At 43.6% G+C, this 23,261-nt stretch overlaps 1 protein-coding gene across 1 annotated transcript in view; it reads right to left on the reverse strand.

The window, feature by feature from the left end:
* Nucleotides 1–314: 314 nt before the first annotated feature.
* LOC144818904 (UPF0462 protein C4orf33 homolog) overlaps nucleotides 315–23,261 on the reverse strand; it is a 125,398-nt gene continuing 102,451 nt past the window's right edge. Inside the window, exons 6-7 of the mRNA XM_078676766.1 lie at nucleotides 5,019–5,224; nucleotides 315–576 (exon numbers count right to left, since the gene is read on the reverse strand). Of these exons, the coding sequence (XP_078532892.1) occupies nucleotides 480–576; nucleotides 5,019–5,224 (303 nt within the window). The 3' untranslated portion in view covers nucleotides 315–479. The remainder of the gene's footprint in view (nucleotides 577–5,018; nucleotides 5,225–23,261) is intronic.

Below are 23,261 nucleotides of genomic sequence, written 5' to 3' on the forward strand. Positions count from 1 at the left end.
ACCCTCCACCAAGTACTTGCATTGTCATGCATTGTCATAGGCCACATTCCTGAGAAACTACTTCCATCCTCACAATGGGTCAACAACATTTAAGTGACTTCCCTCATGGCCATTTACAAAAATGGCCATGAGGGACAAAAAAATACAGCTGATATAGAACCCTCGAGCAGCAACTCCAGATGAAAATCCCATTCTGTAGCTAAGTTAACTGTTGTCCTAAATGTGTTTATCCAAATAAGTATGTGGCAGCAAAGTTATTAAGGCAATTAACTCACTATTTTTCTAAAATGATTAGGAAACGTTTTTCGCAAACATTGGGAAGAGACTGTTTTATTACTGTCATCACAACATATGTTTTTCATATCAATAGTATGTAAAAGATAGGAAAAGAATATGGAAGGGGGAATCAAAATTCAAGGTAGCTGCTTTTTAGGTGGTACTTTTTATTCCACATACAATAGGTGAATTGGATAATATCTTTATGGGGTTGGCCTCCATAGGTCTGATGCTGGTTGAGTCCAATCTTCTCCCATAACCCACTTCAGGTTGAATTCTTTAAAGTAATCCAGACGATGACTGTTGGACAGAAAAAGAAACAGTTTTTTGTGCTAACATTAACATTTCCTTGGGTCATGCAGTTCTCTTCAGAAAAGGTGAGGATGGCGCCCGCTGCTAAATGTTATTCACCTGAACGACTGATACATTTTGGGCATCTTAAAAAAAACAGGCCATCCTTCTCGACACCTCTGCTCACTCTCATCCAGTCTGTTATCGAACCCACTCCATTGCCTTCATCAGGGTATAACTGTGTGTTGCACTTGTATTGTCTCACTTTCGAAGTTGGGAATATTTACACAATGTGACAATCCTGTGTGTGCCTTTAATCACACAAATTGTTTTGTAATCACTGTTCAGCATTACAGTACCCTCTAGTGAGGTTCATGCTATATAAAACCTATAAATAAAGGCAAACGAAGTAAAACAATGAAATGTTGTTTGAAATTGGTTCGAAAACTAGCCTGTACAAGGATGCAGCCGTAGAGGAAGCTATGCAAATAGTTAAAAAGACACTGAAGCACCGATAATAATATAAGCAATAACATGCATATTCTTATTAAAACATTCTGTTCGAACAGCAGCTACTTCTGTTGATCTACAAACCTGGGTGCTAAAATTTAAGTAATGGTGTTAATAAAATAGAAAGATGATGTGGTCATTTTGTTTAACCGTGACTTATGTTTTCCAATACATTTACTCACTACGAGTATGGTGTGTTTTTTGGTGCAGTAATACTACACCCGGATATGTGGGTGTGATGGTTTATAGTTCATACTATTAACACATCAGAATTAATTCTACACCTCACAATGGGGTGGAGGGGGGTGGGGGGGGACACCTAAAATGCCATGGGCCAGATTGATCAATCTTTCATGTAACGCAGCAAGACACCTTCCTGCACTGCGCTGCCCGAAAGCAAGAGGGCAGGAATGCTCCATATTTACCAATATATGGTGCATTCCTCTCCTCTACCTGCGCTGGTGCACAATCTGCTGCCTAGTGCCAATGCAGGAGCCCTGCATTGCAGACAGGATTTTTGTTTGCGAGAAGTGACAGCTTCCTGCACAAAAACAATCCTTAGAGGCGTATTCCTCTTTCTAAGTGGGCTGCAGAATGTGACAAACTAAAAAAGTGGAAACGACTTTCTCATCATTGGGCTTCCCATGGGAAATCATTCCATTTGGAGACATTCACAGGTTTACCAGTCTTGGTAAATCTGGGAATGTGCCAAAAAACCACGGGTGGATGTGTGGGTACACCCACGCTCAACCCATGGAATGCCTTCCCATGGCAGAGTAACGCAAGGCAGCGACTTGCACTGACATGCGTTACTTTAGGTTTACCAAGTAAGGTAGGACCACACAATGACCTTACGTTGCTTGGTAAATCTTACTTCAGTATTGTGTTGCGCTTGTGACACCATGCGTGACGCAAGGGCAACTCAACTACATGATATATCTGTCTCCATGTGTTTTCTCTCTTCCAATGAGAAAACATTCAGCATGTTGTGATGTATCCCCTTGCTATAATGGCCATACATCTTTGAAATCACATTTCAGGCGCAGACTTTATTTGTGCATAAATCTGTTTTCCCACAGAACCTTAGACAATTATTTTAGGAAAATAGTATAGAATAAGTTGCTTTTTCTTTCTTTCCACATTCTTAATGTGACTTTCTACAGAGATTTAGACATTAGCTCTCCTCCATAAATATATAGAAATTGTATAGCACACATTATTTCGATAGTTTGTGTTTTTTTTACACAGAAAACGTGTTTTGATGCAGAATGAGAGACTTAAGAGTCAATGATAGTTGGAGCATGTGAAGGTAACTGATTTTTTGTCTGCAATGGTTTGATTTACAGATAGAGTGAATGGGCTTGAGTCACCAAAATGTGTGTACACCAAATTGTTTCATACTTGCTCAAAACCTAATTTTGTGATTGCAAATACCAAACCTTCATTTACAAAATCAGCATGTGCATTTTTCTGACTTCAAATGACAATTAGAACTGGAACAATTTGCAAGACTGGCGGATGTTTGACTGTTTCTAAATATAGTGGGCCTCATTTATGAGGTTTGCGGTAGGGCAGCACCACAGGCCTACCTACGGTGCTGCCCTACAGCAAAAGAAAAGGTCTGGAATGCACCATACCTATGAGATACGGCACATTCCTGTCCTTTCCCCTCCGCCGGCGCACAATAGGCTGCTCTGCGCCAAACGCAGGTGCCTTTACACCATGTTGCAAGGGTGCCTGCATTGGGGGATGATTGTTTTTGTGAGGGAAGGGAAACCGTCCTGTACAAAAACAATCCCAAGAAGCGTTTTCCTTTTTCTATGTGAGCTGCAGAATGCAGCACACATAGAAAAAGGAAAAACAAGGAGAAATAAAGATATTTCTCCTCGTTGTGCCTCCCCTGAGGAGGCTATGTTTTTTCTGCTGCCTCAGATTTACGATTTCTCGTATATCTGAGGCAGTGTCAATATGGCAAGGATGTTGCTGGGAACGCCCCTAGCAACGCCCATTGCACACCCCTTTAATGCAGAAAACTGTTTTAAAGGAGACCATATTTAGAAGCAGCATTAAGCCCAAAAAAGTGACTTAGTGCTGCCTGGTAAATTTGGAGCAGGCTCCCGTTCCATGGAACGTAACAAAAAGTGATGTTCTGACGGCACGCAGGGTTACCACTGCAACAGAGGCATTGCCATGAAAGAGGCTGGGAGTTAGCCAACGTAGTAAACGCCCATGAAGTCCTAAATTTGTGGGTATTGACAAACCTATCTATACTTACTGCCAAAGCCTGTGAATTGGACGTGAAAAGCACTCCAACATCCACATATTTTATGTGGGTGCAGAGCACTTGTTGTTAAAAAGTTACATGTGCACAGGCCTGCAGTTGTTACCTGTCACACCGAGTGAAGTCTTCGATAATCTCATGGGTGTTCAAATGGACAGAAAGCAAAGAGAAAAAGTTAGCATACCTAAATATCACTGCGGGGAGTGCAGCGGAACTTTTACACATTTCGAGGAATACAGCAATCCCCTAACAGACTTCGGAGAGCTTACTTTCGTAAAATATAAATTTGTGTAGCAGTTTGGACTCAAATGCACCTTTTGTGTGCAGGTGTTGGAGCCTGCGTTTTTTAACAATATTCTTGATGACGCTTAGATATAAATCTGCCACTATTTTTTTTCTAGATGGAGCATTACTCCTTTTTTGGCATGCACAATAATACCTTATGATAAACAAAGAGGTCTATGGAAACCATGGGGCATATTATCAAGCACGGCGATAAAATTATCGCCGCTTTAGCGGCAGAAAACTGCTGGTAAAGCGGCGATAATGGGCTTATCGCCGCTTTAGCGGTCGTTTTCTGCCGCCAAAGCGGCGATAATTTTAACGCCTGTCCTTGATAATATGCCCCCATATTCGTTGATTCATTAACTCATAACTTTCTGCATGTTTTCTAATACCAGACAGGAGGAATATATCAGGATGACAATACAGTACATTGAGTTAAGGGTTAAGTTGTAAATGCACCTCTCCTTTTTTTTTCAACTTCTTTCTTAAGAAATTATTAATGTTTGAGGTTTTTCTACACCCAGTTTGCACAGTTGACACATATTTAGAGAAAATGGCAACATATATATCTCCAAAAAGCTGCAGTAATGTATACACCTCTGAAAAACAGAGGAATTAAATTACACTTTTCACCAAATAACTCAACTCCTGATATTGTGAATCAGGATATATCCTGAGCTAAACTTGGACGTCAAAGAGTTCTTCAAATAAATTTCGAACGAGATGTAGTCTTCATATCTTCAAAAGTTTTGGACTTGTTTACCGGATTTACAACACACGCGCAGGATACCGGGAGCTCATTATTGAGTTTGAAGTCGGACCGTTATATTGAAAATGATTTGGGAGCCCTTAGATAAATAATCATTAGTTAGTGTGCATATTACATGTGGATAGTACGTTTCAACTCACATTTACAGATTTTACTTTAGCCCTGAAGAAGTCTATGGTTTATTCACCAAGACGAAACACGTGTTGGCGGCTAGTTTGTCTCATGCAGAAATTCATCAATAATAAAAAGAAGATATGAAGACTACATCTCGTTCGGAATTGATTGTGAATCAGGTTTTGAGGGTCTTTCTCCAATTCCAAAGTTTTCCGTCAAGGCGTAAAGTTTTGAAAATGAACACAAATATGACCGGAAGGGAACATTTAAGGCTAGAGTAATATGCTGAACAAAAACAAAATACAACAGCACAACATCGTAGGAGTAGCTAACAAACACTCTAATGGAGTGCAAGAGTCACCTAAAAGTGTGGAATTTTAACTGGAACTAAATCACTGACATGGGTCACCTGAACATGTATTACATTCATTTATCAGCATCCTAGCTTGTGTGTAGTGGTGGAAAGTTGTACAGGGATGTCTGAGTACTTACAAGTTCGGGCCTTGCCCTTCCTGGATCTCATCTGAGGGAATGGGATAAAGCGACTCGTATGTTCTTCCTATCCCGGATCCATGAATTGCGTAGGAGTTCATCATGTCTACATCAGGAGGGAAGTAGCTCCAAGGAATCAGCGCTCTGCCAATCCATCTGCCCCAGTTAGAGTTAGTGTCTGCTTCAAAACTCAAGTCAAGCTCTTTCTTGTACAAACAGGGACCAGAAGAAAATTATCATAACCGTGTCCAGGAAAAGGAAATGCAGCACAGTTAGCATTTTTAACAGATTTGGGTTTTACATGGCTCCCTTTCCCAGAATCCCCACAACCACAATTTCCAGGCTCAAACAAGAAATTCTTGCACAATAAATAAGCAACATGGATCACATGAAACCTATTTCTTCTGCAGTCATTTGAAACATATGGGTCATAATCCCCCTTGACGCCAACATCACAATTTCCACCTTCAACACAAATCATTAGAAAAGATTGAATCCACCACAGTGCAGAACCAATGTTCATTCATTCAATCCTAGCTAATAATATAGCTCTAGCCACTTATACTGCAATCACCATTGGAACTATAGTGGTGTATGTTAATTCAACATTTTGCATAGTAGGCAAACTGACCCCATCTCTCCTTCTTATTTCTACCCATTCTCTGTTTAGAAATCGTCAGTGTTTTTCCCAGTAAAGTTAAGGTCATGAATATAGGGCCCAATAGGGACCCGTTTCAATGTCCATTCTAAAATACTACTGCATCAGAGACCCAGCCCACTTAAAGCCCTGGTTATGCAGGGCAGCTTCTAATGGGCCCTTCAGATGCTCTTTAACGAACTCTCATAGGGCCAGATGTAAGTGATCACTTGTTTGCGATTTCCTAATAGCAAATTTTAGCGATTCGCTATTAGGAAATCACAAACTGCGATGTACAACAATGTGTTTGACCAGGCGCGGCCAGTGCAGGTAAGAGCGGTAAGGCGGGGGTGAGGGGCAGTCAACATACGACAACGAGGGAAACTTACATTCTAAAAAAAGATAACCATGGCTTTCTTTTTTTTATTTAAGTTTACCTCGTTGTTTTATGTCGACACCCTCCTTCCCCGACCCTGTGCTATTACCGGCACAGACCATACCTGTTTGACACTGTTTGCAATTCACAGTGGGCCACAAAAGGACCTGCCTCATCAATATTCATGAGGCAGGTCGCAATTTGCAAACCATTGTGAATGGTTACAATCACAGGGATGGTGGCCTTCTGGGGTCAGCCGACCACAACATCTGTGACTGCTTTTTTAATAAAGCATTTTTTTTTGTAATGTAGCCAGTTTTCCTTAAAGGAAAACTGGATGCATTTAAAAAATAAAAATGAAAAGCTACATTTCCCTTTTGTAAGAGTAGGATGGACCACTGCCTCCTATTAAAAAAATGTTGGTGCCCACATTCACAAAGGGGAAGGGGTCCCTTGGGGACCCCTTTCCGTTTGCAAATGGGTTACCACCAACTTGAAGTTGGTGGTAACTGCGAATGTTTGAGAACCTCATCCCCGGTCTCAAAACATTAATGCATACTAGTGCTATTCAGTATAAGTAAGGGACGCCCTAAACATGCCCCTTCCTAATACTGAATTGCAAAAGCAAAAAGCGATTTGGTAACAAGTTACAAGTTACATTTTGCCTTCTGTACATGTCAAAATGCATTTTACCAGTCGCAAACAGCTATCACAGATGGACCGAGCGCTCGGATAAAAAAAACACACCCAACTGCAGTCGATTGTAATTACTTAATAAAGGAAATTACCATACGTCATCCAGTCCGACCAAGCAAATTGTAGTTAGATGGCACTTAAAATGTCTCCTATCTCCTCATATACAAAGGTGTAGGGACTGCTGACGAATGGGGCTGCAGGCCTGAGTTACAACCATGGGTGGGCTGCTGGATTCAATCATGTGTCCTAACCCTCACTGTGAAGGCACTCTGACAAATACAACACAGGTAGGAGTCCAAAGATAAATAATTTCCTAATAGCGAGTCCCAGTGGGATGTAACGTTGTTTTGCGACCATTTGGGGTCGCAAAACAATCGCATTTACCACCAATTTCAAATTGGTGGTACAACAGTCGCAAATGGGAAGGGGTCCCCAGGGGATCGCTTCCCCTTTGTGATTGGCAGCGACATTTTTTTTAAGAACAGGCAGTGCCTGCTCTTAAAAAATTTAACTGAAATGTTTAATTTTTATTTTTAAATTCATCCCATTTTCCTTCAAGGGAAACAGTCTGCATAAAAAAAATCCTATATTGAAAAAGCAGTCCCAGATATGATGGTCCGCAGACCCCAGCAGGTCACCATCCCTGTGAGTGCCAGGCATTCCCAATGGGTTGCAAAATGCAACCTGCCTCATGAATATTAATGAGGCAGGTCCTTTGCGACCCATTTGGGATTTGCAGTGTCTCAGACACTGTTAAGCATCAATGTGTGTGACTCGCAAATTGAAGGTCGCAAAAAAAAAAGGACATTGCAAGTTGCAAACACTGAGGGACGTACATCTGGCCCTAGAAAGCTAGCATTATGCGGACAACATTCCAATCTACGATGGGCTAAACATCAACCTGCAGAAGAAGTGAGTGAAAATTAAGGAAAGCAGGCCTGGTTTTTGCTACCTGGTGATAAACGGTCGAACTAGCCAGTCATCCATGTTAATATTACCGTCCTATAAGTCAGTTTCATATTACAAAAAAATGTTCTGCAAACAAGAGCATGAACTCAGCGGTGGAGTTCAAAATCGCTGAACATATGTCTGATTATAACGTTTCGTGCACTTAGAAAATCATAGGAAGTGACTCGCAATAAATTCACTCTTGTCCGAATGCACTCAGAGGGGAAAATCCAAATGCACTCAGTGGAGAAAAATGATTAGCATTGAGTGGCTTCTTATTCAACTCTCAGTGAGACAAGAAGGTTCGGATGTATAAACGGGTCCCTGAGGAAAATATTAACAATCTTAGGCGACATTTGTTGAGCAATGCTGCCCTCCGCTGGTTTGGTCAGAAAGTTCCACGCGCCCTGCGTGCCTTTCGATTTCTGAGGAAAGCAAACTGTTCTGAATTCCATCACACGAGTTCCAATCAAGGCAGCTTACCTCAACCTTCCATGAATATCAAAATACGTTTTAGCTCTGATTTCAAAATGAGCATGTCGCCTTTATATCTATGCAATTTAACACAACTCCTCTTTTTTATGTCTCCAAGCTGCCGCGAAGCACAAACACAAACGGGAACTAAAACGTGCAAACAGCTAATAGGCTAACAGAGCCTCTGGCATCTACAAAATATGTATTTATGCAAAGCTGCTGTCAGCTGTATGTAGCAGATTCCAATTAACAGCCGTACTGTGCATAGATGTAGCCTATGTATTAGCACCCCAATTAGCGGTTCGGTATGGGTATCTTGTGCATTACCGTTAAACACAATTTCATAAACGTCCATTTTTTTTCTTTTTTTTGCAGTTTTATATAGCTCGAACTCGACCCGAAGGTATTGGATGGAGCGCTTTACATGAGCACCAGTTACATTACACACATCGCGTTTGATACGTTGCTGGTTTTAATCTCACAAGTTCTTTGACAAGACTTCCAGACTTTTGCAAGTGCATTGATTAATCCTTTGCAAAGCACTGACTATTTCTTTTCAAGCAGTAAGAACTAATGGCCATTGGGCATTGTGTAATTGTCAATAGGAAAATCAAATTCCCCTTATTAAATTGTATAGCCCTGCAGTCAATTCTCTCTGCACTAGGCACCTTTCCTCTGGAAGGATGAAGACAATTTACTTTAAAAGTATATATATTTTTTTCTTTATCGAAGTGAAATCTTGGATGATAGGATTGTCTGGCTAATATTCTAATGAAGACCATAATCAAGAAAGAATAGATGCTTTCAAATAACAAGATGGTGAAAGAAATCGCCTTTCCTATCAAGCAGGTAGGGCATATGTACAGTTTTACGCCCACTGAACTACGGTGCATATTTATAAGGAAATGGTGGAGCGTAGCGATGCGTCACATTTCGCAGCAGCATGCTCCGCCATTTCAAAACCGCAGGGGTGCGCCGTATTTACAACAACATGGGGGACCCCTGTGTTTTCCCTAGCGCTGAAGCTCAAAATAGCTGCCTAGCGCCAACACAGACACCTTTATGACATAGTCAAAGGGTGCCTGCGTTGCAGGGAATTATTTGTTATGCGTAGGAAGGTGTCCCTTCCTGCACATAAACTTTTAATAATGGCGAATTTCTACTTTATGTGTTAGAAGTAGCAAATCATCATTCTTTAATAATTGTTTATGTGAAGGAAGGGACACCTTCCTGCACAAAAACAATCATTAATGGTGTTTTGCTCTCTCTATGCATGCTGCAGAATGCAGCAAACATAGAAAAAGCAAAAACAAGGAGAAAAAAGGTATTACTCGTTGCGCCATTCTAACGCCTGCCATTGCAGGGCTTTAATTTTTGGCACTGCCTCAGATTTACAGATCCTTGTAAATCTGGGGCAGTGTCAATGGATATTGCAGAGGAATGCCCACAACAACACCCATTGTATGCCCCTTTCATGCAGATACCTGAGTGAAAGGGTACCATATTTACAAAGTGGTGTTAAGCCACAAAAAGTGGCTTAATGAATGCCACTTTGTAAATATAATGCAGGGTATTGCACCACCGGAACATCGGTAAAAGTGACGTTCCGGTGGCATAATCCCCTTGTAAATATGCCCCTATGAGTTTAAATTTAGGTCAGCATGCAGCCATATTAAGTACGTGTTTTGCTATGGTAAAAAAGGCATAACCATTTTGCATCAGTTTTGAAGGGGAAACATCCTTTACAACGCAACTTTTACAACGCACTACCATTACGACGCAACTTTTACAACGCAAGTTATTACAACGCATTGCGCTGGGGGGCGCTCTAGGATAGGGAATAGTTTAATTACTATCCAACACCTTCCCTACTATCCACGGGGACTGGAGTTGGAATAGTAAATTAAACTATTCACTATCCAGCGCCCCCCAACGCAAGTCGTTGTAACGACTTGCGTTGTAAAACCTGCGTCGTAATGGCATGCGTTGTAAAAGCATGCGTTGAAACGTCATACATCCGTTTTGAAGCATGGAAACTACTGCACGCACAAAACAAGCAGGTTATGTTTTACATAGCAAGTGTGCAAGCTGTGACTTGCTGAGCTAACCATAAGTAGGGAATTTCAGGTTTTTGTTGTTCTTATTTCGTAACCAGAACTGCACTTTAACAGTGATTGTTTAAGTTAATTTCGGATTTAAAAAAAAAATATAGTAAGGTCTGATGATCAAAAAAACCATAAATTCGGTTTTATTTTCAGTAAATATCTGGGGTTTTTAAATGTGCACTATAGCCATACCCTCCTGTGCACCGGCACAGACTGCACAGGGATATTTCGTACATGAGCTGACCTTTGGCTAGGCTTTTTGCCTAACAGTCTGTGGGCAGACAAACATTGCTGCACATGCCATGAAGGCCATGCTCAGCAAGGGTTGACAGCAGGGTCTGGCATTTTGCTAGGCCCTGCAACCAGCCTTCCAAGGGCAAGCCACCCTCCTAACAAACTCCTTTCAGCTATGTGCAGTGATGGTTGGTGACACGGCCTAACAAGACAATATGGCCAACTACCACATGTAGCCAACCACCACTCACTGTCCTCAACACACCATGCATGACTGTTGGTCATGCACAGTTGAGCTGTCACAATTTTTTAAAATTTTGTTCAGAATTAGCGGATCCTAAACTGTTTTCACAGAGAGTCAGACTCCAGGAGGTTCTGCTGAGCATGAGGAGGTTCCAGGGTCTATAAATACAAGACATATTCTGCAAGTCCAATGGAAAAACCCACTTTTTAAAACTAATATTGATGCTGGGTGTTGAAAATGGCCCTTTATAGGGTGCTTTCCCTCGATTTTTTGCTTTTCTCCTTCCCAGTTTTCCGCTGATCTGGATGCTAGCCTTAGTACTGGAGTGCATTTGGCACTGCCGTGCAGTGTCAATGCGCTATGCTCATCATATACATACCGTGAAGTGGTCTATATATGTGATTGGCTGATTCAAGGTCGGTTTAAGGCTCTTGTCATGGGGTAAGACCCATACCGGGGGCATGTATCTCAAATGATCCTCCGTGGGCCTGCTGCACTGGTTGTGCCAATCACGGAGGTAACTCATTGATTGTGCCACAGATGCTCCCCTGGGGGGGTCTGTGTGCAAAGGTTACTGTTACTCGGTTTGGCATTTAGAAAGTTAAGTGCCAAGATTCTGCATGTCTCCTGCTATAACCCAGTTGACCCTGGTGATAGGGTGCTGTACTGGGAAGAGGTTGGGCAGGTGTGTGTATGTATTACCTGCAAGAGTCATGAATGGCACTGAGTGGTGTGTTCTGTACAATGGGGCCTGCTTCTCATATTGCGCCATGACGCCCTTGGGCAAAGTTAGCACTTTACAAGTTTTATATTCATTCATTCATTCATAAGGGGGTGTAGGGAAAGGCTGTCGAGCATTATTTCCTATGGGCAGATTAGTAACAGTATAGTGTTTGGTAATGATGAGTTTGTAATGGTGAATCCTCTCCGGTAGTGGGAGGGGGGTTTGATGTTACGGGATGGGAATGTCACTTTAGGAAAGTGGCCATTTCGAGGAGTGTGGTTCTGTGTGCCAGACGGCCTATCTCTTAATTCACAACTGGGTGCTAGAGGGAAAACCACATCTGTGCATTCCTGATAGACGGCCATAAACTCTGACTCTGAGAGGTGGAATTGCCACCTACGTTCTAAGGGGCAGGTTCTTGGCTACACTAAAGATAGTGATTAAACCTCCCGGGGTAGGATGGCAGGCAGGACCAAATTTAGAGAGGGGCTGTGCATTTCAAAGGTGCCTTTGGAACTGATCTTATCTTCAAAGGCTATGGTGGGTATAACTACTGGAGCTTCGGCCTACAAAAGTAGAAACACTTTTGGATTTGGAACCTGTTAGACTTTGCATCTTTTGGCTTGTTTCCCCTGTCTTTTTGCTTTCTGACCTCCCACTTTGGACTATGTTGTTGCTGGTTTAGTGTCTCTGCACACTTTCTCACTGATGTTCAGTGTTAAAGTGCAAGTGCTCCTGTTGTAAATTGTTATTGTGGATTGGTGTTTCCATGATTGGCATATTTAATTTACTGGCAAGCCCCTGGTAAAGTGCACGGAGTGCACCAGGGTCTGTAAATCAAATGCTACTAGTGGGCTTGCAGCACTGAGTGTGCCACCCACATGCGTAAAAGGTATCTCAGACCTTCCACTGCAGGGTCTGTGCGCAGTTTGTAACTGCCATGTCGACCTGGCAAGTGCACCACCTTGCAAGGTCCTAATCTTCCCTTTTCTTACACTTAAGTCACTCCTAAGGTTGGCCGAGGGTGCCCCTGTGGGCAGAGTGCTATGTATGTTAAAGGTAGGACATGTACTGGTGTGTGTGGAGTATCCTGATAGTGAATTATGAATTACAGTGCATTTAGTGTTTCACTATGGAAAGGCCATCTGTCCCATAGGATAGAATGGGAGTTTTACTTATAACAACTTATAAGCATAACTTCCCATTGGGACAGGATAGGGAAATGTAGTTTAGTATGCCTGGACTCAGAATGTAAAAATGCATCTTTTAGTAAAGATGATTTTATGTTCTGTATTTGAAAATACCACTTTTAGAAAGTAGTTGTTTTCTTGCTTAGCCATCCTGTGTGCCTCTGCTGGGTTTGCCTCCTGTTCTGAAGTCTCAGGGACTGCAAAGACTTCACCCACCTCCGGGTCCTGATTCTGGAACCATTATTTCATTAACCACAGAGAAAGGAAAAAGCAACCGACTCCGTCAAAGATTCCGTCGTTGGCTCCATGTCCTGAAGGCACTGCAGAAGGCACAGCCGCATCTCGCACCGCAACCCTGGTTTTACCGACAATTACGCCATCTCTGCCTGCATCGTGGCTGAGGAGAACCGCTCATAAGTATCACAACGCACCGTCTCATTCCACACAGCAGTCTGGGCAGACCGAAGCCAGCTCCCACTAAGCAGCTTTGTCGCTTGCACCGTGACCTGTCAGCACTGCAACAAGCACCTCTTCACTCATCATCGTAGCCCTGGTCTCACTGATGCCGCTGGATGACTGTCACCGAGCCGCTGCCTGGACTGCCCCATGAGAGCACCGCACAATGCACTGCTTCAATTCACATCGCAACTGTGATGGTTGCCACAACTGGCTCGCACCAACGCAATGAAGAAGGTACTGTTTATGAGTCTCCCAACACCCCCGACCGACACGGTCAGACGGAACTGTTGAAATCTGTTGTTTTCAGTATCGAGGTAGCCCCAGACAGAGATACAGACTCGGAAGAACTGTGTTTTTGAATATTTTTGCAATTTTATAAGATATCTTACAAAGTATATATTTTTAAGTACTGTATGTTGTCTTCTTATCGTTTTGGTCTTGTTTTGCATATATAAAAATATTGGATATTTTTCTAAACTGGTGAGGTGTCCTTTTGTAGTGTTTTCACTGTATAACTGTTGGTTATGTGCAAATACTGTACACACCCTCTGAAATAAACCTGACAGCTTGTGCCAAGCTACCAAGGGGGGGCTAAGCAGGGGTTATGTTAGGAGTGTAGCTCCCTTACCCTGACTAGGAAGAAATGTCCATACTTGGACGAAGGTACCTACCTCTGTCAACTAGAGACCCCCATTCCTAACAGAACCATACTATGCTAGTTCGATACTGGGACATTGACAAGAGCTATCATTAGGGTAGGAGGGACTGCAACTCGACTAGTTGCAGACTTGCGGTGGCTTGGAGGTTGTTGTGCTCCAGGAAGAGGACTATCACTTGGTGGATTTTTTCTGAACGTTGCTAGCCTGTGGCTAGATGCCATCTCCTGTGGCCTGGGTCCCAACGTACTCTTCAAGGGCAAGTGAGCTGGCCTCCTGTCCACAAGATCTCAGGGACACAAAGGATCTTACTGGCTGCACAAGATCATAAGGACTGCACTGGGTGAGGCAGGGACAGGAGGAAGCAGCCGCGGACCGTGCAGGTAAGAGTGGTGGGGACGGGTTCGGGGGGATTTGACAGACAACCACGAGGGAAAATTAAATAAATAACTAACTTTCCCCCATCATCATCTTTCAAAATCCTTCCTACCCCGCCACATCGCTCTTACCTGTATGGGTCGCGAATGGTTGGAAGTGATCGTGGTTGGGACAAGGACTGGCCTGACATACACCATCATCTAGCTATGCAAGAAAAGTGTGTGCGCAAAGATTACCAGCCATCTGAGTTGCTGGGATGTGAGAAGTGCAGGGGAGTGCGTGAGGAAGCTTGCAGAGTCCGTGGGACCTGTGCTTGCAACCAGGGGAATGGAGCTTGCTTGCGCTTCAGAGCGGGTGGGGTTTAAGGGGAATTAGGGGAACCTGTACCAGAAGCTGAGACTGCCTTCAGCCTCCATAATTGGGAGGACAAAAGAGCCTGACATTGCAGCTTCTGTCCGAGGTCATTGGCTCCCTCTTCACTGTGTGCTTTGTTGTGGTAAACACTGTGATGAGCCCTGAGGGGTTCCGTATGCCTTGTGGGCACCTGCAGCTGAATGTCGGGGGTCTATGACAGGTAACAACCCTCTTGAGAGGAAATCATTTTCCAGATGTGGAAATGAGCCAGCTTCCTCTGTCATAACCTTTTGTCTATGGGTGGATAGCGATCCAGCACTCGTGTGGGTGCCGTCAGGCGCCTGAAGGTAAAATCCGGAGGAACAAAACTAAGTAACTGTTTCTTTCCATGTTAGGTGGTTCCGACTTTCTAGTCAACAAGGCCCAGCCGGGTCAGCTTGCATCGTTGGCTGATAAAGTTGAGGGACTGAGGGGCTTAGTCGTGAGCCGTAGTCAGAGTCTGGTGGCTGTTTGACGTTTCTGCATTGGGAAAGTCCGACAATTGCATATAACTGTAAAGTGTACATAGAATGTGGTTTTATTTTGATTTCAATAGAGAAGTTTGACAATTGAGTATAACTGTAGATTGTACATACAATGTGTATCTCATTTTGATTTCAGGTGTGTGTGTAATATCAAGACACAGGTTTTTTATACATACTGTGTGGAGTCTTTTTGGCCTGAACGTAGTGTGTTGTGAGGTGGAGTTCTGTGCCAATACTTTACACTCGAGCCCTGAGGATAAGTCTGACTGTTCGATGCCAAGCTACCAGATGGTGAGCACAAGTTATCGGACAAGTGTATCGTACTCATCCTATTTGGAACAGTGGTTTCTGACTGGCTTTGATGCATCTCAGCCGGCCCGAAACAGCTTGGTGTAACTCTGGGGGTCCCTTTAGGCCCTCCAATCATAGGCCTGGAGTTCAGTGCATGCACACTCAGCCCAATTATGGCGCAAATATTTTTCAATAGGTGGCTTGCTGCACCTTGTGCGTATTGGTGACCACGACAAAAAAAATCCACTGACGGCCTACCAATCAGAGCACCCCAATTAGCTGTTCCGCAGCCAGGTCTGCAAATTTACAAGAAAAATCATGCCAAAATGTGTTTCTTTATGGTTCTTAAATGAATTCATGCATATAACAAGGATGTGCAAATCTGTGGAGAATCCACAAAATAACAGTTAAGAGATCTCTATAATTTAACTCCAAGAGGCCCCCTCAATCCCTTATTTTTTTAGGTTTATATAGAACAAGCTCGACTTGAAAGTATCAAAGCACTTTATATGAGCAGCGGTTGCGTTACAGACAGACACATTAATTTTGTTAGGCACAGGGAGATTAAGTGATTTGCCCAGAATCACAAGATGTTGATCACCCCTGCACAGACTCAAACCCATTTCCCCAGCTTTGAGGTTGGCTGCTTTAGCGGTTAGACTACATCCTCTCCTCAAACGCTAATTTTTTAAAAGCTACTTAGCATATTTAGCCCAAACCTAGCAAAAGTGCACTTTTGAGTAGAGTTCTAGTGTCATATGAAGTTTGGACTAATTCTGGTCAGTAGTTTTTGCTGTGCTAGAAAGCACGGGGTCATATGGAACTTAAAATGGGAAACACTATTTTTGTGATCCTCCCCCATTTATTCCTCCTAGATAGATTTCCCAAAAATGCCATGTGTAGAAATACATCCCCCATCACTCTCACTTGATTGGAAAATGTTGTGTAGAAGGTGTCATGCCCGGGCCAGGGACACTAGGACCCTGGGGCAAAGGGACACCGTTTCCGGTTAGGGGAGGGGACAGGAAGGGACAAGGACACTTCAGAGTTGGACCTCGGGGCAAGAGGTCAGAGAACATGTATGCAGAGCGATGACCAAATAAAGAAGATTTACCACCTACCATCGTGGCCTGTATTTCCTGGGGACTGCACAACACGACAACTGGCGACGAAGGACGTGCATCGTGTGCCCAGGATTGAAGAAAGAAAAGGAAAGCTGCCGTGTGTCGTGTCGAGGGACGAGCGACGACATAATCGAGACCAGGAGCCCACCCTGTCTCGTGTACGTGTGAGGAAAACGGCACGGGAGCCCACCCCGACCGTCGCTGACGAAGAAGGAAGCGTCCTGCAGCAGTCGGGTAAGGAGACTGAAGAAGCAGAGTGAACGCGCGAATTGAAGTAATTGAAACGCGAGATCTCGCGAGAAGAGCAGCGGCCATTTTTAAGTCAGGTGGCAAGGGCCAATCAGCTTGAAGTCAGGCAACGCTCCGATTGGTCGCGAAGTCTCGCGAGACTGCCGGCGGCCATCTTGAAGTCAGGCAAATAGACCAATAGGAAGAGAGAACAGCATGGCGGCCATTTTAAAGTCAGGAACAGAACGAGAAAAAACCGAAGAGTGCCAGAAAGAGTACAAAAGGGACAAGGAAGCACAGGCAAAGGCAAAGGAAAGAAGGAAATAGTGGAAGAGTGCCAGAAAGAGCACAAAAGGATAAAATAAAAGCACAAGCAAAGGCAAAAGTGATAAAAAGTAACAAAAGAGTACCAGAAAGAACACCAAAGAAAAAAATAAAGCAAAGGCAAAAGGATGGCAGACCCAAAAGTAGAAAGACAAAGTGCACAATATCGAAGACCGCTACCATTCAACTTATCTGAGCCACAAGTAGGCATACGATGGGAGAAATGGGTCAGGCGTTTTGAGAGATATATGGAAGCCACCAACGTGACTGAAGCGAAGAAACTAGGTTAATTTTTAAACTTAGTAGGTGATGATATTGAAGATCTATTAGTGACACTACCAAAAGAGGAGACTGCCACCTACGACAAACTAATAAAATGCCTAACAAGCAAATTTGACCCACAGAGGAATGTGGATTTTGAGCGATACACCTTCATGATTGCATTTCAAGAGACGGATGAAACACTAGATGATTTTGCAACGAGACTGCGAAAGCTCGTAACTCACTGTGAATTCGATAAACTTGATAATGAACAAGCAATCAGACTGCGTATCATTGAGGGTTGCCGTGACACGGAGTTCCGTGCGAGAATTCTAAAGGAACGAACCTCACTAGAAAATATCTTATCACTAGCAAGAGCAGAGGCAAGAGCGACAGCACACGCAAAGGAGATGGAGCGAGGAAAAGATAAACGAGTGGAACAAGCACATCGCATAACAAACAACAACCGCACAGGCGGCTGGAAGAAAGACAGAAATGAACAGATACCAAAGAAACAACAGGAAGGAATATGCTACCGGTGCGGACTTGAATTTACACATAGAGCCCATGCCCAGCATTTGGCCAGACATGCAGGAAATGCAATGGAAGAAACCACTTTGTCAGTGCATGTCAAGGACTGCACTTCAGGAATGACAGAGGAAGAGCGGGAAGACCATGAATGCTGCCAAGCAGGCATGTCAGACATGTCGAAACAGGAACAAGGAGCTCCTCACTAGAGTCAGGTGAAGAAGAGCAAGAAGAAAAGGCAGAACGACTCTACCTCATGTCGGACGCCATTGTCGAACACTCTGATGAGGGTGACAAAGAAGAAAGGATCTGTCTCGTGGACAAGAACAAAATGAAAAAGACAGAGTCTGTGACCATAAGTGTAGGATCACACAAAATCAAAATTTGTCCTAGACAGCAGCGCAACATGCAACATCATGTGTGTGTCGGAATATGAAAAAATGAAAGTTAAACCAACACTGAGACCATCCCGAGTTGAAGTATTCACCTGGGGGACCCGGACACCCGTAACAAACATGGGAAAATTTACGGAGGAACTAACATACAAAGATCAAAAGACAAAAGAAGAAATTCACGTGCTGAAAGGGGACATTCCAGCGCCATGCCTACTGAGCAACATCACAACCCAGATGATGGGTCTCCTTGAAATGACGTACAACATGTCAGAGAAAAGAAGCATCTTGAAGGAATACCCCAAGCTACTGCAAGGACTAGGGAAGTTAAAAGGATGGCAAATAACGCTACACATTGATGAAACAGTGAGGCCAATAGCGCAACATCATCGGAGAGTGACAATACACCTGCAGCCGCAAGTAGAGGAGGAGCTTGAAGCACTACTGAAACAAGACATAATAGAGCCAGCAGAAGGACCAACGCCTTGGGTGTCACCGATAGTGGCAGTACCAAAGAAAGACACGTCAAAAATAAGAATCTGTGTCGACATGAGGCTGCCAAAGAAAGCAATTGAACGTGAGAGACAACCCAGACCGTATCTGGATGATATGATCAGCTGTCTAACAGGCACAAGGCGTTTCTCTAAACTAGACTTATGTAAGGGATATCACCAGTTAGAGCTCGATCCTCAGTCTCGATACATCACGTTTTCCACACACCAAGGTCTCTTCAGGTACAAACGCTTGAGTTTTGGAGTATCGTCCGCTGCTGAGATATTTCAGGAAACAATACGACAGGTAATAAGGCCAGTGAAAAATAGTTTAAATTACAGCGATGACATTTTGGTGTTTGGCAAGTCGAACGAGGAACACAACAAGGCGTTGCGAGATGTATGCTCTCACCTAGAGCAAGCGGATCTGACACTGAATGAGGCAAAATGTGAACTGGAGCGGGATGAACAAATCCTTTTTGGCCACATCTTCTCAAAGAAAGGCATGCGGCCAGATCGCAGCAAAGTGAAAACGTTAGAAAAAGCCAAACAACCAAGTGACGTGGCGGAAGTGAGGTCGTTCCTCGGCCTTGCCAGTTATTGTGCAAGATACATCCAAGACTTTGCTACTGTGAGCGCACTGTTGAGAGAATTGACAAAGCAGGGCCAGAGTTTCACATGGACTGAAGAATGCAGCAAAGCGTTTGAAGAGATCAGACACGCTGTGACAGCAGTCGATCACCTAGCGTATTTTGATCCAAGGCTGTGCACTGAACTGATGGTAGATGCCAGCCCAGTGGGACTAGGGGCGATATTGGCACAACACCAACCAGGAAAAGACTCCCCGAGAAGAGTAGTAGCTTATGGGAGCAAAAGCCTATCAGACATAGAAAAAGGATACTCCCAGCCAGAAAAAGAGAGCTTGGCGGTAGTATGGGCATGTGAACACTATCACATGTTCATCTACGGAAAACCTTTCACAATAATAACGGACCACCAAGCACTGATTACAATATACGGAAACCCAAATGCAAAAATACCACCTCGGATAGAGAGGTGGGGGATATGGCTAATGGACTACAATTTCAAAATAATACATAAGCCAGGGAAGGAACACAATCCGGCTGACTACGTATCAAGACACCCCCTACCACAAGCGTCGCAAGCGGCCACCATGGCAGAGGAATATCTAAATTTCGCACTCAAACACAACACCCCGGCACCAATAACGATGGAGGAGCTAAAACGGGAGACAAAAGAAGACCTCACCATGCAAGCAATAATGAAAGTGACCAAGCAACAAAGGTGGAGGCACGTGAACAACAACAGCAGGTGGGAAGAAGGAGTGATAAAAGACGAACTGCTAGCATTTAAAAAGATCAATGAAGAGCTCTCAGAAAGCGAGAATGGAATAGTAATGAGAGGCACACGAATAGTGATGCCCCGAACACTGAGGAGAAGGACAGTAGAACTAGCACACGAATCACATTGAGGGATAGAAGCGACCAAGAAAATGCTACGAGAAAAGGTGTGGTTCTCGGGACTAGACAGCATGGTAGAAGAAACTGTGATGCACTGTCACATCTGCCAAATAACAGGGCCCCCATCAAAGCCGGAGCCACTGCAAATGTCCGAACTTCTAAAAGCATTGTGGACAGAGCTGGCGGCTGACTTCTTTGGGCCCCTGGAGACAGGAAACTACCTGTTGGTAATCATAGATGAATTCTCCAGGTTCCCAATAGTAAGACAAGTAGCGTCAACCTCGGCAACTGCAACGCTGCCAGTCCTGGAGGACATATTTGCAGCATGGGGTTCACCACAGACACTGAAGACAGACAATGGCCCACCATTTTCCGGTGAGGAATTCAAAAGATTCATGGGATACCTCGGGATTCACCATCGAAGAATAACTCCTCTGTGGCCACAAACCAACGGAATGGCCGAACGGTTCATGGGGACAATCAAAAAGGCAATACAGAGAGCTAAGCTAACGCAGATCTCAATTGGGCAAGCACTATGCCAGGTACTGATAGACTATCAAAACACTCCTCACAGCTCCACAGGAAAATGCCCCGCCGAACTGGTGTTGGGGCGATCCAGCAGAACGAGGTTGCCACAAGTGAAAGAGGTGGAAAGCGTGGAACAAAGAGACATAGCTGCGAAAGATAAAGAAGCGAAAACAAAAATAAAGGCGTATGCTGATCAGCGGAGACACGGTACAAACACAAAAATAAAAGAAGGGGACACCATGGTAGTACGGCAAAGGCAACTACGGAAATCTGACAGCGCATTCTCAAGAGACCCGTTGACGGTGACAGAAGTGAAAGGGCCAATGATAACTGCGTCAGCATGACAATACCACATCACCAGAAATAGCTCGCACTTAAGAGAACTGAAAACAAAGGAAGAAGAGTTGCAGACACATGAGCAAAAGGAGGACACACAAGAGGAGAATGCACCAATAGACTACAGAGGACAACGACCGAGAAGAGAATGCAGAAGACAAAAAGACTGATTGAGGAGATGTAAAGAGACGGAGGCCTGTAAAGACTTTTCTCACCATCTCTCTCTCTCTCTCTCTCTCTCTCTCTCTCTCTCTCTCTCTCTCTCTCCCTCTCTCTCTCTCTATACATATATCTCTGTTTCTCCCTCTATGACGACAGGCAGTATCACGCGAAATGTTTTGTTTGCAACAATGGGGTAGATGTCATGCCCGGGCCAGGGACACTAGGACCCTGGGGCAAAGGGCAGAGGCCAAAGGACACCGGACACCGTTTCCGGTTAGGGGAGGGGACAGGAAGGGACAAGGACACTTCAGAGCTGGACCTTGGGGCAAGAGGTCAGAGAACATGTACGCAGAGCGATGACCAAATAAAGAAGACTTACCACCAACCATTGTGTCCTGTATTTCCTGGGGGCTGCACAACACGACAGAAGGCCCTAACGTTATAACCAGAAAAAAATAAGTTTTCAATTGAAACTCACACCTAACCATAACTACACTGCCACCATCGCGTAAAGCAGGCAGAGAGTATGAGGTTAACTTGCAATGCTCGATGAGGTTACCAAGTTTAGGCGTCCTCAGTACAAGTTTATATAAATGGCCCCAAAAAAGCTGTGACCAACCAACCATTCCAGGATCGCCTCAAAGTGGTAATGTCCTTCTAAGTGACTCACAAACACTCGGGAAACTGAGGTTATCAAAGAAGCTATTAATTATTGTCCAGAAAAACCGTGGTCGCAGTCGAAACCATCCCACACACTGTTTAAAAAGATTCAACAAGAGAAAAAAGATCACTGCAGTAGGCTAGGGGATTCTAGGAAAACTTTGAAATGGAACACTATATAATAGTTGAAAGTTATTGTCTACTTTGACTGCCAAAGTGTCTTACAAATGGAACCTCGAACGTAGACGATCGATGGACATGTTTCTGCGAATTTAAACATTTCACTTCCAAAATGGCTGCCCACAATGTAATGGAATCTAATAAAAAAAAAGACAAAGAAAAAAACAGGCTTCCAGTGCAGGTGGCCTTTTGATTAATTTCACGGAGCTGAATCCATGGAACCAATTTATAAGTGATTTGCAGGCATGCTGGCGTTACTCAAATAAAGCGTGTGCTATTAGGATGATTTATGTTACCGGCACTAACATAAATGATGAAGTGAAGTTTGCAGTCCTTAATTACCGCCATGAATAATCAAGAACGAAGCCACACTTTGCCATTTAGCAACCGTGAAAGATGTGGCAATAAGTGAAAGCAAACTAATAGAATAAATTCATTGTTCCTTGTTATCAAATGTTGAAAAAATTCATTTTAATCCTACGCCACCTTTATTTTGTATCAGTTAATGCTTAACCATTCATTTGACGTGTGAAAGTCTTTTAGGGCACGCGTTTTCAGGCGATCTTTTATGGAATAAATACGGCCCTAGTATCATCCGTCGAAGCCCAGCAAATGCCTTACGCGTGGTAATTGTTTTAGAAAACTAATGTTATTAGCATCGTACGGTCTGCGCACAGCGCTCCGGGACTCGCAGCGCTATACAGCGGCTGATGTGTTACAAAGTATCAAAAGTTATGTCCTTGAGATCATATGTCCTAATCCTAAATAGGACGAGTTCACGATAGGACGTGTTGCTAGTAAATTAGCTGTTATGGTATTTCAGAATTGTAGGTTACTACAAGTGGCGCGACCTGGATCACAAATGGGTCACCTCTCAATTTACGTCAAATACTTAACTAAGAAACAAAAAAAAAAAAACTAAGAAACAGTGTTGCTGCTGAGGTACATGAGTTATATCCCAGTTGTTAACTTTTGTGCCCTGAAAATTCGGACCACACAGATTTCTGCAGGCTGCTTGTGTCTCCCCTGTTGTCCGACCTTTCTTAAAGACGGCACTGGAAATTGCTTTCCAGTTTCGGCTCCAGTGTTGGGGTGTGAGATGCCCTCTATATGCAAATTGGAAGTGAAGCTTGAAAAAAGTTGTTAAAAATTTAAACCCAAAAGAGGCCATCGCTTTCGAATTGTGATTTTTTTCACTCTCCTCCTTTACTGATGATAGGCTTCTGCCTGCTTCTATGTAATTATTTTAAGAAGAATT

Source organism: Lissotriton helveticus, chromosome 2_1 (genome assembly GCF_964261635.1).
Source record: "Lissotriton helveticus chromosome 2_1, aLisHel1.1, whole genome shotgun sequence".
Taxonomy (NCBI): Eukaryota; Metazoa; Chordata; class Amphibia; order Caudata; family Salamandridae; genus Lissotriton; species Lissotriton helveticus.